Consider the following 14,473-nt stretch of genomic DNA (forward strand, 5'->3'; position numbering starts at 1 on the left):
TGAGCACCCATCAAATATCAAATGCCAGGTGGAACCACCAACTGCTACGTGGAAGATGATAGATCATCAAATGGGGATAATTAGGTGCATCTAGTAACATTAAGATCCCAGGTGATGTTACAGCATGAATAAGAAATGGAATTAACTGGTAGAGTTACGTGACTTGATACTTTAGAAAATCCAGAAGCAATTAAAGGAAGAAATTAATTTTTCCCTGATTTGACGAATTTACAAAAATGTTTAGAAAATGTGAAGGGTATCAGGGACGCCAAGATGTTCAAAAGGATATGTAAAAATGGTTATCGATTGATTTCATCCTGATTAGAAAGGCTGGGAGTGAAAATAAAAGGATAATGGACTAAAAGCCTAAACTGGGGAGGTGACCGTGAGGAAGGGGCAAAATTCAGTTGGACCTCATGAGAGTTTTAGGTGTAAGATCAGAAAGATCACGGTCAGAGAGAAATGTCATCTCAGGAAACCCTATGGGTGCAGTATTTCCAAGAGATGACAGAGTCCAAGGAATGACTGCATTGCAGGTAGCTGAAATGCAATATAAATGAAGGTGACTGGGAAGGAACTGGCTAGCATTTCAACTGGATGCAACCTGGATGGTGATATCAATGAAGACAGTAATAGGTAGGGTTACCATATGACCTAGTTTATCTGGGTCTTTCAGTTTATGACTGTGATCCTAACGTCCCATCAGGCTTGGGTAATTGACCATATGGCTACCCTAGTAGAATGCAATATAGTAAATTAAAACGAAAAAACAAACAAACATTTTTTGTCTAAAAAACAAAAAACAATATCCTGTACTTTGGTGATTGTAATGATGAGGACAGAGAGTAGTGGTACAACCAGAGAGATGGATATCAAAGAATGTATGGTTACTAATAACCAAACAAGGGTCTCAGGGACAGAAAGAGAAGCCCCGTGGACCTATTTCTAGGAGTGAGAACAGATGCAGGAAATGGTTTCCTAAGAAGTCATATTAGTAATGCTTTCAATTAAGTCAATAAGTTGGAGGGAGTGTAGGAAGAAAAGATCAAGACATATTGAAATCTATTTCCAATAAAAAGGAGGTTTTATAAGACAAATAAAACATATTAAATGGGAAAGAGGGCCTGGTAAAGGCCTGTCACTCTCAGAATAACACAAAAATACCCATTTTTAATTCTGAAAGTCCCTTGTATATGAGTGATCATGAATGGCAGGTCACCAACATGGACACAGGGTTACAAGTACACATCAGTTCCTTAGAATCTGAGCACTGGCCACGGAGCATCCTCGTTTGCTCGCCATGATGTGGGTTTTTTACTCAGCACACAGTCTTCAGTAATAGAAAATTACCAAATCAAGTATCCCACAGCCTATGAACACAGAAAAATGCTGTCCAATTTGATATTTTTCCTTTTAATTGCATCAGCATCATGTGCTCAGAGCCCTCATGCCAAGAATTTTTTTAAAAGTCACATGAAACTGTCAAATCTGGATATGACTGATGAAAAATATGATCAGCTATAAAAAAATAATGAGAACTAGACAACTCCACTTTCCATCAAAGCAGCAATTAAACCCAAACTAGTAGCCATTCTATACCCGGCATGTGGCAAGCAGGTGAGAGAACTGGCCAGGGCATGGAACCCCACTAATTAATTCCATGGGAAAAAGCTCAGAAGCTTTCCCATTGTCAAATCCTGCACCACTGATGTTTCCTACCCTGGGAGAAAGGCTTATACCATTTAACCTTCAACTTTTACAAGTGAAGGGAAATCTTGAAAGCATACAGTTTCCTTTTTGCTTATTTCTTCACCTCATCCTTTGAAATTTATTTTTATTTGCTTATAATTTTTTTTTTAAACCTGGTATAGAGGAAACACAGAAGAGCTTAAACTAACAAAAGACAAGTCCTGATAAAATTACAAAATAGCCACTAAAAAAGAAGTCTCATTTTATTAACTGGTAAGAAGCAACAGCTAGGGTTTCTGAGTATACATAGATTCTTTTTATTTGCAAAATTATTTTTAAATTTTTACAAAATATATTATGTACTCATGCAGAAAATCTATGCCTAAAGTCAGAAAACTTTATATTAATAACTATAAATCTTGCCATCCATATTTAATGTTCTGTTTGGAAATCTGTAACTCTAGGGAGCATCTCAGAGTACACTGAAGGAGAAAGAAGTGATAACCATCACCTTTTGGGGGATGATATGCCATGAAATCAATGACTGAACCAGAAAGGATTTCTAACCCAAAGATTCTGGTTTTATAATTCTATTTTTTCAATATAGAAGTTTGCCTTCAATTAAGAATGTGAATCAGATAATAAGTTATGAGATTAAGATCCCCCCCAAAAGAGGTGAAAATTGGTTTAACAACCACGAAACACTTAAAAAACTGTAGCAAACATTTATGAGTGCCTCTGACTTCCAGTCACAAAGAAAAAAAATGATCATAAAAGGCAAAACCCCCCCCCAAAAAACCAAAAAAACCCCACTCACAAAAAACCAACAAAAACCCCAAAGCTTTCTTAACAAAAATTCACATTAAGCTGATTGACAACCTTAAAATAGTGTTTAAAAAATATTTCTAAGTTACAGACCAAAACAGAATTCATTTCAGATTTCACCAGCAACCTACTATAATAATCAGTTGGATTTTGATCCCAACTCTTGAGATTAAAATAAAATAGTTTAAATTAATTCTATGACGGTCGATCAATTATATTAAAATTAAACAGCATGTTATAATCATAACAGGACTTTAGGGTTAGATTTTTTTTCCATAACAGCAAACGCTGACTGGAGTGGGCAGAGATACTTTTAGTGAGAAACAGAAGGATAGATTTATAGAAGAATCAACAACTATATGCAAGATGTTTCAGCATCAATGAGACCAAACACAGAAGCCACCTTACCTCCCATCTGCATAGTCTGTATCTGCTCCACCCCACCAGACATCTGAGTCATCCTCCTCTGCATCAGCAGAATCGATATTTTCACTTTCTTCAGCTAGAGGGCAACACACAAACTCTACCCCGCGGAACTTGTCGATTCCACAGGGCAGCAACATGCCATAGTCATGTAAGTTGGTGCCCTTCTCACTGCATGTCTGCAAAGGGTAAGGAGAAAACACTGAGGGTGGCAGAGGAGATGTGTTTCATTATAAAAAAATCTCAAATATAATAGTCAACACACAGACCCAATACAGTGGGAACCAATATGGCAAAGGAAAGAATCAATTGCTTTTTGAATGGATTTATAACAGGGCTTCTTTAACACAGGTTACTTTGGTACTCTTACATTTTGTTTAAGTTTATTATTATTTATTTAATAATAGCATAATATTATTTAATAAAGATTCATAAAAACAACTGGCATGGAAACCAACTGGGAAATAAGATGTAGAAGAAGCCTGCACTGGTGAATAAATGCCAGAGAGTCAATGCTTTTTGGATTTATTAGCATATCAGAAAGTTGGGAAGTTTCTATGTACATCTCCAGCTCATTCCCACCTCCATTACAGATGGAAGTTTCTCTAACTTGGACCTGCCTTCTTCTAGAAATTCTAACTCCTTTGGCTCGCTTCCAGAATAACAATCCTAGGAAGAGGAGAAATTACTCTACAGCCACTATGAATCAAAACTGATAGTCATTAGAGATTTCACGTTTAATATCTTTTTGCTTTCCTGGTATTTGCTAAATTTGAATAGATCTATGTTAACATAATGCTCTTTAATCATCCACTGGTGATAAAGGAAAGATTAATAATTCAGCACACATAGGTATACAATGAAAATATTACAGCATATATTTTAACCTCATAGGAATGAACCACTTATTTCTTAGTACTAAATAATTTTTCTTTTGAAAACTCAAAAGAAATAAAAAATGAGCTATCAGATGGGTAGCTGGGCTCTTAAACCTCCAAAACACATTTTTTATGTAAAGAAAATTTTATTTTACACTGATCCAGAACATATTGTTTTATAACAGGCAAAAATAACGTTAACTCTTAACTAGTATTTTCTGCCTAACAGCTTTAATGCTATGATATAATGGTTAAACTGAGCTAGATCACATTTCTCAGCACTACTGACATTTGGATGAAATAATTCTTGAAGGCTGGGTATTCAGCAAGTATCCTGTTCACTGTAGAATGTTTAGGAAATTCCCTGGCCTTTAGCCACTAGATGCCAGTAGCACCACCCACTCCAGTTGTGATGACCAAAAATGTCTCCAAACATTGGTCCATGTTCCCAGGTAGGGATGGGGAAGCAAAATTGACCCTAGGAGAGAACTGCTAAGCTAGATAAATAAAAGAGCCTAATTCTAGGAGACTGATCTCACCAAATAAACTATATTAGATTAGAAAACACTATAATATGTCTAAGAGAGCAGTTTTGAAGGTGTTAATATCACAAAGTAACATTTCATACTAATTGTCTTAATTCTTTTATTGGCTTAGCCAAAAGCAAAGGTTAGCAAAGGGCTAGATTTGGGGCCACAGAGTCACCCACTGTGGAAAACTGAAGATGGTAGTGTGGCCTGATGAATACAAAATTGGACGGAAAAACTTACACACTAAATTCCAGCTGTAGATTACATGCTGGTATTGGACAAGCTGCTTCCCTGTTCTACCACTGTGTTCACCAATAGATAACAGTAAAGAAAGTTAAATTATACAAAGTTTGCATATGACAAAAGAAAACAATAGGTAAATAGAAAATACTCTGAAAAGTAAATTTTAAAGTTATTAAAGATTATATTTTATTTTAGTTTATATGGCACAGACACATAATCAATCTGAACTAAAGGGCCCTATCTTTAACTCCTTAAAAATATTCACAGATAGGGAAGACTGCATGGGGGGAGAGTGGAGCAGGGATTCTCTGTATTTTCTGCTCAATTTTGCTGTGAATCTAAAATTGCTCTAAAAAATAAAGTGTGGTTTTTAGGACAAAAAGCTTAAAGACAATTTTTTTGTTTTCATTTTTAAAAAAATAACTCATCAACACAACTGTTGCATCAAAATACTCTCTAAAATGTCATTATGTATGTCTCCAGGAAATCTTCACTTTGCAAGAAAGAAGAATTTATGGGCTGGTGGTACCTCTTTGGCGACGGTGTGCCAGTGAAGGTGGGTTTCACACACATCCATCCTCTCCTGGTGTAAGAATTTGCATTTGTCAGGAACGAGAAGGGCATCGCTTACAAACTCACCAACTGAAAGAAAGGAAAACCACTGCATGTCATTCTCTCTGCATCATGGTGGTCTTACCACAGAAACAGCCTCAAAGCAAGAGGGGCTAGAAGGATTTCAGAGAAGTTATACAGCTTTCTGAAGCCTGAGCAATCCACTCATGATGGTAGTACTTGTAGGATGTGGAGTCCAACCTCCATAAGCAGCCCAGTTTCTTGTGAAGCCAACCTTGATGGTTGAAATATTCTCTATATGCTATAAGTGAAATGTTTTGTTAATTAATCTCAATTTCTGGCTTCAAAATTAATTATGTAAAAGCTGTGTAGCTAGAGATTCAATTACCATTCAATTACAACAGGGTAAAATATGAAGACTGACATCGTTTAGGTAATCATTTGAGCAGAATCAATGTAAGTCATTGTCTACCTCCTCTCCTTGGACATTTTAATTTATTTATAAACAAGAAACTTTAGCATTTTTCTACTTCCTAAGCAAAAAAAAAAAAAAAAACTATATATGCACGTGTATTAAATATATTTATATAACACATGCACACACACATATACATGAGGGTACTTAAACAAGTTCAATATACAGCATATGCATGTAGTGAAACAACACATTGCACCCCACAAATATGTACAAATAAATGTTATATATATTTTTAAAGTTCATAGAAAGATTTGTATTATCTTTTAATTCTGTTTTTCCACTAACTTTTTGAAGTATCCATGTATATATGAGAGAGAGCAATTCAATTAAATTATGAAAACTGCTCCTTAGACTTTAACTGTATTTTTAAGAAAAATATATAGTATGCAAATTATTTCTAGGGCATTGCTGGTACTGCAGATATAAAGGTATTAGGTAAAGTCCTACAAGAACTCACACTCTAATGAAGGTGAAAGAGAATGACAATGTAATACGTAAACTGTAAATGTAATCTGTTTCTTTTGTTCAATATGGTATCCCCAGCTGTTAGCAGATTCGGCACACAGTAGGCAGTAAATATCAGTTGATAAATGAACAAGTTAAATGCCATAATAGAGATGGAGAAATCTGTTTGGGTGCATTGGGAAAGACCTCAAACTAGAAATAACTTTAGAGATGAGTCTGAAGTGATGAGCAGCAATATGCCAGGTAGGAAATGAATGGAAGTTCCACAAGTTAAGAACACGATCTATCTTGTTTATCATTACACCCCCAATCCCTGGCCCAGTTCTGGTAAACCTGACCATGATGAATGGATGTGTGAATGGATGGATGGATAGATGGATGGCTGGATGGACGGTAAAAAGCTCTTCAAAATGAGTGTAGTGAGACCACAAAACCAAGAGGGCCACTACAGTCTTTCAGGCAAGACATGCAAGAACAGATTTAAACTCATGACTCCAATTAAGCAAGGACTTCGGGTTGTCCACACATCAGCAAAGATAGGAATGAACTTTTTTTCTTTCATAGTATGCTACATGACATTTCCTGAAATGTAACACAAAGGCCCTAAGAAGAGGAAGGAAAAAATCTTTTCATTCCCTTTACATGAAGAGTTTTTGTAAAATCTCTTTCTACAAAGGCATTTAAACTTCAGTCTGTTTCTAGCTCAAACATATCTCATGATATTTATGTAGATTTTAATAAATAACACCTAGATAAAAATCTAAGTAAATCATAGGGGACAAAAAGCCCTGCATCTTGCCATTCCTTAAAACATGAAGATTTCTTAAGTCTCTTAAGATTGATGATTCTCACACCATTACAGTGTGTGTTACAGGGAATGCAAGAATCATGAGACATGGTGCGGTGGCACTTGCGTGGGGAAGGAGCCAGTGAGGACTGGGCGCCCCTTGCACAGTAGTGGTTGACACAGCAACTGCATCATCGTGCCCGGCTACAGAGAGCTTATGACATGTTGCTCATAAACCCCATGTCCCACAGGGGAAGTCCCTGCTGAGAAACCTGTCAAAGGGCCCCTACCTCAGGAGATTATAACCTAGCCCCAGAGATAAACATCAATAAGGAAATTAATGTATACATCCTAAGAAAGAAATAACATAATAATGCAAATGATGTCACATTTTTCTTTTACACAGAATACTATAAAACAAAACAAACAAAACCTTAGAAGAGTTAGAGAATGGAAAGTAAAGGTCATCTCATCCAAAGCTAACACATCTTTCCAGGTGGACTCCTAAGAGTTTTCTTTCCCTGGCTGCAAGGTAGAATACCTGACACCCAAGCCATCCTAATTTCCAAGGTGACAGGAAGCTGGAAGTGACCTGAAGATGTTCCACTTCCTTTGTTAGCTCTGGTCAGCACTATTTGCAAATTTCTAAACTACTAGGTGATATTTTTCTATTTTACAAGTAATTATTGTGAAGATTAAATATCCAGCCCAAGGTTATTAAATCAGGTCATGAGAAGATAAGGAGCAGGTATCAGATACTCTCGACCTTGGTCTGAAAGAGTTCTTGGGGCATAAATGGGATAATAAGTACCAAACAACAAAACCAAATTATCTTGTTTTACTTACCCTCAGTCAAGCAAACCCAAAGTCACTGAAGGGTATTTATTTCAGTAAAATCTAATATTCATCAAAAGGACATGTACTGCATTTAACAGACTATAACAATTGTTCATTGTGTTTATAAAAGGAGTTTGTAAAACATTTCACTTAATATTACAAAGATGATCTTAAGTTTCTAATATTGCACATAGCTAAGAAACATAGGCTCCCCAAAATGAGGATGCTTTTTCAAAAGATTAATACTGGGGGCCGACCCCGTGGCACACTCGGGAGAGTGTGGCCCTGGGAGCACAGTGGCGCTCCCGCCGCAGGATGACCGGTGCACTCATTGGCTGAGCGCAGTGTGAGGGACACCAAGCCAAGTGTTGCGATCCCCTTACCGGTTACAAAAAAAAGATTAATACTGGTTATTTAATAAGCCCTCGGGACTAATGACAAAATCGAAAACTCACTGTACTCTAAAATAAAATTTAGCAATAGACACCATTGCTTAAATTACTTTTAAAACTGATGAAACATATAGAATGTTACACATCAGAAACTTTCAGCACAAAAATCCGTTTAAAAAATGTTTCATAGGAAGTAAAGAGGAGTGGTAAAAATATACAGGTTGGGCATCCCTAATCTGAAAATCCGAAATCTGACATGCTCCAAAATTTGAAATGTTTTGAGTGCTGACAGGATGCTCAAAGGAAATGCTCATTGGATCATTTTGGATTTTCAGATTAGGGATGCTCAACCTGGTATGTTTTCTGCAAATATTCCAAAACGCAAAATCCGAAATCCAAAACACTTCTGGTCACAAGCATTTGGACTAGGATATACTCAACCTGTAAAGAAGCCTTTTTCACAAATTGGCCTAGCTTATAAAAATCTATTGCAGAACAGTGGTACATGGGAACTCTGTACTTTTTTCTCCATTTTGCTGTGAACTTAAAATTGCTCTAAAAATGAAGTTTTTAAATTTTAAAAAATCTATGACAGTATATACCTGAAGTTTCCATATAGAACCGTGTGCACTTTTATTTTTATAATAAACCTTCTATTTATTTGTTTGACTTTTCAGGTAAAAAATTCTTAACAGAATTCAAGTGAAGAAGACAAAGGACCAAAACAAAGTATAATGAGAAATCGTGCACTTTTACACTAAACTTCAGGAAATTTGATCCAAGTGGATCGATTCAATCAAAGTGGATAAATTCATCAATACACACTATGTATGGTTACTGATAACCATATGAGGGTACTTCAAAAAGTTCAAAGAGCATGGAATTAAAAGATGACATGCAGATTAGCTCTCTCAGTTACAGCATATAACACCTAGGTCATGGGTTCAGATCTCCTTACTGGCCAGTAAACCCCCCCCCCCAAAAAAAGAGGATAACATGAATCTTCCCATTACTTTTTTGAAGGACCCTCATTTATACAACCTGGTTTCTTACCTAAACAATTCACAATTTGTATTCAAAACACACGTCCAAACTGAAAGGGTTTTCAAAGCTAATAAACAAACCTGGATTAGCTTCTTGGCTAAAAAGTCTGGACAAGGTGAACAATGATGCCGCATTCAATAGGGACTGTGCAGGCATTGATGTACTGCTCGTCGGTGGTCTCTGAGCAGACCATCTAGCTCGAACTGCCTTATTTTGCATCTGGGAGCAAAAGCCCAGGTCAAGTGGCTTGTCCACAGAACAAAGTGGCAGCAAACTTGGGGTGAAAATACAGGTCTCTAGTCTCCCTATCCAAGAATGGAAACTCAACTCACTCACTTAAACTTGGGTCGAAATGATTTATTTGGTCAATTTTCTTTGGCTTTCACAAAAGCAGATTCACGTTTAGACTATGAGATATCTTAATGTTATAATCTACGATATGGTCAATTGGACAAAAAAACTAGATTTAGAAAGCCATATAAACAGTAGGGAATGCATTTGGCTGCACAGTATAGAACATGTGTTGAACAGTGGCACAGACACACTGTGGGATCATTCATCTCACGTAAGAGGTGATATTGAGGCTGTGCTGCTGCAGATATTCCAGGATGCTATCAGGGACCAGCATATTGCTTTCTATACCACCATCCCTAGCATCCTTGGCTTTTGTCCTTGTGCTCTGTGGTCACGAAAAGGCCACAGAAAGTTCATGTCCAAGTTCCAGGAAGGAAGCAGAAGGAATAAGCCAGAACTGAAGGTTTACGATTGTTTTTCTCTAATTAAGCTTTACTGTGTTACTTGGGAGGAACACAAGTTACCTGGCCACACTTGACTGCAAGAAAATCTGTGAATGTATTTTCAGCTGAGCACACGGTCATCCTGAACAAAACCATCTGGGAATTCTCTTAGACAGGAAAAAGTGGAAATGTATATCAGACAGGCAAGTAGCAGAGTCTCCCGCTCTATGGAATCCAAAGACAGGAATGTTTTTCAATTCCTTTATGTCGCCTTTTCAAAAGACAGATGAGTCCAGGAAGAAGACAGAATCGAGAGCATGAAGTACTAAAACTAAAATTAAAGGGACCCTCCCAATCACCACACAGTAAGAAATGAGAAGGGAAAAGGTATTAGAGGAAAGAGTAAAATTCCTTAAAACTGAGACTTTCTAAACTTTTGAGGGTCAGAATGAGACTGAATAGACTGATTTACCTATAGGGCAGGGACCTCGCCAGCCAGGGTGCCCACCAGCCCTGGGGATGCAGGAAAAGGACATTCCCAGGCAAGACATGCAAGGCAGGGGAAGTGTACCACGCTATTATTTCTAATGCATTAAAATTTCTCCATTTCTTTGTTTTTTAAAAAAAAAAAGATTCCAGAGCCATAACAGATACTTCAAGGCACAGAGATCTCAGATTTAAAATATGTTGTTTGTATGAAATCCCAACAGAATCATGGGAATAAAAGGGCATGTTCTCACTTATTTGTGGGAGCTAATAAAAATAAATAAGCAAATATTCAAATGAACAGAGAGGAGTACACCACCAGTGCCTCAGGGCCCCACCCAGGGGTCCAGGGCATGGAGCGGGCACCAGATCCCCCCCCCCCCACAACCAGGCACACTGCCAGTGCCAAGGAGCATGCCAAAAACATCACATTCATATGGGTGGCCCAACACAGCCACCACAGTAACCACGGTTGCTGCGAAAGTGGCTAGACATCAGAACCACCATGCAGATGGTCCACCAGCCACTGGAGTGCATTTGACACAAGGAGAGTGACCAGCAGAGAGAAAGACAAGAAGAGGATGTCTCTCTCTACAAAGCCCATTCCAGAGTTAACAGAAGAAGCATCTGCTCTATGATAATACTGCGGGACCTGAACACACCTCACAGCATTGGACAGATCACCTAGGCAACAAATCAAAAGAGTAACCATTACTCTTTCAGAGGGAGAGAAATCTAGGGTTATCAGTGGTGGGAGTGGGGAGGGAGAAGAGGATAGGGAGAGACTGGACAAAGGGCATAAAGAATAAGTACAATTTGTAATACATACTAGTAATATTGATTTGATCAACATATGTCAACATTGAATCCCCAAAATATGTATAATCAATTATGATTCAATAAAAAAACCCAAAAAACAAAAAAACGTTATTTGTATGAACTCCCAACAGAATCATGGGAATAAAAGGGCATGTTCTCACTTATTTGTGGGAGCTAATAGAAATAAATCAGTAAATATTCAAACGAATGGGGCGGGGGTGGGGGTGGGGAAGAAGACACAACAATCACAACAGTTTCTTGAACTTGTTAAGACAAGGGAACAGATATGATGTTGATGGGGGAAGAGGGAAGGAGGAAAAGGAGGAATTGGTAAAGGGACAAGAAAATCAACTATATTGTATATTGATAAATTAAAATTTAAAAATAACATAAAAATAAAACTGGAAAAAAAAAAAAGATGGAGCTATAGGCTGGCCAGTTAGCTCAGTTAGTTATAGTGCGGTGTTATGTAACACTAGAGGTCAAGGGTTCAGATCCCTGTACCGGCCAGCTGCAAAAAAAAAGAAAATGGAATTATGAAAATAAGTGGTTAAATCCTTCCAGATCGGGGATTCTCAAACTCTACTGTGCTTCAGAATCCCCCGGGATGGCTGAGCAGCCTGTAGATTTATCCCGCCACTGGCCCACCTCACCTGGCTCTGATTTGTGTGTTCTGAGATAGGCCTGAAAATGGACCTCCCCAGAGTGATGGACCACACTTTGAGAAATGATAATTTAGAGCAGGGATTCTCAAGCTTTCATGTGCCGACAAATCACCTGGGGATCTTGTTTAAAGGGCAGGTTCTGACTGACAAGTCCAAGGTGGAACCGAATCTGCTTTTCTAACAAGCTCCCAAGTGATGTGACTCAGCTGTTCCTTCAGGCAGCAAGGGTCTACTTAATACAACACATAATAGCTAATCTCATTAAGATTTTTTTTTTTTTAATTACAGGCTATTGCATTTAGAATGGTTTTGTCCTTTTTATTTTTAATTGTGGTACAATACACATTACATAAAATTTACCATTTCAACCACTTTTAATTGTACAGTAGTGTGCAACCATCACCATCATCTCCAGAACTCTTTTCATCTTGCAAAACTAAAACTCTGTATACATTAAACAACTCCCCAACACCTCCTCCCCTACAGCCCATGGTAATCACCATTCTATTTTCTGTCTTTTTCAATTTGACTACTCTAGGTACCACATATAAGTGGAATCACAGAGTATTTGACCTTTTGTGAATGGCTCAGTTTGTCCTTTAAAAAAAAAAAATCCAATCTTTCATGCCTTCCTGTGTGTTGTCCCATAGATTTGTCACTTTGGCACCATCTTCAGGACTGAGAGCCTTTTCACACATCCCTAAGAGTCAAGCTCCTCCTATAATGCCTTTTGTTTAATTACAGAATTACAAAATATGGTGGAAAGAGTTCTAGATTTGAAAACAGCACAGTGACTCACACACAGATCTAGAGATTTCCATGTATTAAAAGGTAATGCTATGCCCCCTGGAAAGAGAGATTCAAATAAGATGAGGGACAAGAGTAAAAATTAGGACCAAACATAATTTGGTTTAATTTTAAGAGATTATCTCTGTTACCGTGGACTACTACTAAATACAAGGATACATCAAAAAGTTTGTGGAAACATGGAATCGAAAGATAATGCAAATTTCTCCAAGAACTTTTTGAAGTACCCTCACACCACTCTGTACCTAGTTCCATGAGGGATACAAAAGAACTGAGACATAATCCTGCTCTAAAAAAGCTCAGAGCAGCTTTGCCCAACAGAAATATAATGCAGGCTATACATGGAATTTTAGCCACATTTAAAAAGTAAGAAACAAAATTAATTTTAGTAATACACTATATTTAACTCAGTATATCCTAGATTTCAACATTCAATCAATGTAAGAAACTATTACTAAGACATTCTACCCCTTGCCCCCCACACAATAACTCTTTGATATCTGGTGTGTCTTTTACACTTACACAGTTTAGACTGGCCATGTCTCAAGTGCCCAAGAACCACAAGTGGCTAGTGACCATCATTTGGCAGTACAGATTTAGTATCAGATTTTAGAGATTAGGAATATATTTTGAGGAGTGATAGGCTGAAATGTGGACAGGTTGAGGTTATGAGAGAAAATTGGAAGCCAAAGATACAGGCCTAGGCAGAGAAACCATAAATCATAAGTTTGAATACGCTAAGATGATATTCTCAGTTTTATTCTATATGCTACCATAATACCATACATTTTAGTAACTGAGAGTTATACCACTAGGATTCTATTTGTTACTACCATTAACCCTATTTACCAGCAAACTGCCCTTTCCTCCCTCATTTTTCTGTTTGCAAATTTAATACTATAATTTCTATTTATGGATATGTGATTAATTCAGATATGGAAACTGAAGTAAGGTTTCCTATAGACCTGAACCTACTTTTAGCTTAGTTCAGGCCTGTATATCCCAAGAGATGAAAAGCAGACACTATAGGGAAGTTCTCCTCAATTTTCTATTTTGTTTCTTGAAAATACAAGTATCCTCACTGGCTGCTTTCTCCTAACACTTTCCTTCCTTTCTGTCTTACCAAAAAACTCAAAGCCTGATAGATTTTAAAGATGCTATTAATTAGGGTCATATATGCGGCTTTTAAAAAGCCACATAATTGCTAACAAAATACCAACCAGGCTGATATACACTGATGCAAGAGAACCATCAGTTATTACCCAAACCTTAAATTACACAGGGAGGTAAAAATACAAAGTATGATTTTTCCATAACCATACCCAGAAACCCAAGTGTGAGATAGGCTATAATCAAGACAGGAAGAGGCACTTTCACAGATAAACTTCTCAAGGGAGTTGTGGACTATCACTCTTAAGACCCTGACTTGCTCCTTCCAACCTATTACCAGCTGGCCTTGCTCCAACAACCTGAGGTTTGCAACTGTCCTTTCAAGGTCAACAGCAACATATGCTGTTGTCTCTTCTTGGCCCTCAGGTTCCCTGATTGCTGTACCATCATCGCTTTCTTCTTTAAATTTAGACAGCTTCCACCAATCCAAACAGCGCCTGTTCTCCATTTTCTATCTTAAGCAAATCATTCTTTTCCTCTCACTGGCTCATCTTTTAATAATTCGGATTATAAAGTAAAACTCTGTCCTCTACTCTCTGCTCTTTTTACTTTCTTACTCAAATATATCATCCATGCCCAAGGATTCAACATCTCCTCTCCTCTTTCAATTCTGACCTTTCACTTG

The 14,473-nt window shown here is 37.5% G+C and overlaps 1 protein-coding gene across 5 annotated transcripts in view; it reads right to left on the bottom strand.

Annotated features, from left to right (window-relative positions):
* The window catches only part of APP (amyloid beta precursor protein), a 261,228-nt gene that overhangs the window by 140,813 nt on the left and 105,942 nt on the right, over positions 1 to 14,473 (bottom strand). For all 5 annotated transcript variants that reach the window (XM_063097075.1, XM_063096987.1, XM_063096914.1 and 2 more), the window contains exons 4-5: positions 5,118 to 5,230; positions 2,923 to 3,116 (exon numbers count right to left, since the gene is read on the bottom strand). In XM_063097075.1, coding sequence (XP_062953145.1) covers positions 2,923 to 3,116; positions 5,118 to 5,230 — 307 coding nt within the window. The remainder of the gene's footprint in view (positions 1 to 2,922; positions 3,117 to 5,117; positions 5,231 to 14,473) is intronic.

The sequence above is a fragment of the Cynocephalus volans genome, chromosome 1 (assembly GCF_027409185.1).
Source record: "Cynocephalus volans isolate mCynVol1 chromosome 1, mCynVol1.pri, whole genome shotgun sequence".
In the NCBI taxonomy this organism is placed as follows: domain Eukaryota; kingdom Metazoa; phylum Chordata; class Mammalia; order Dermoptera; family Cynocephalidae; genus Cynocephalus; species Cynocephalus volans.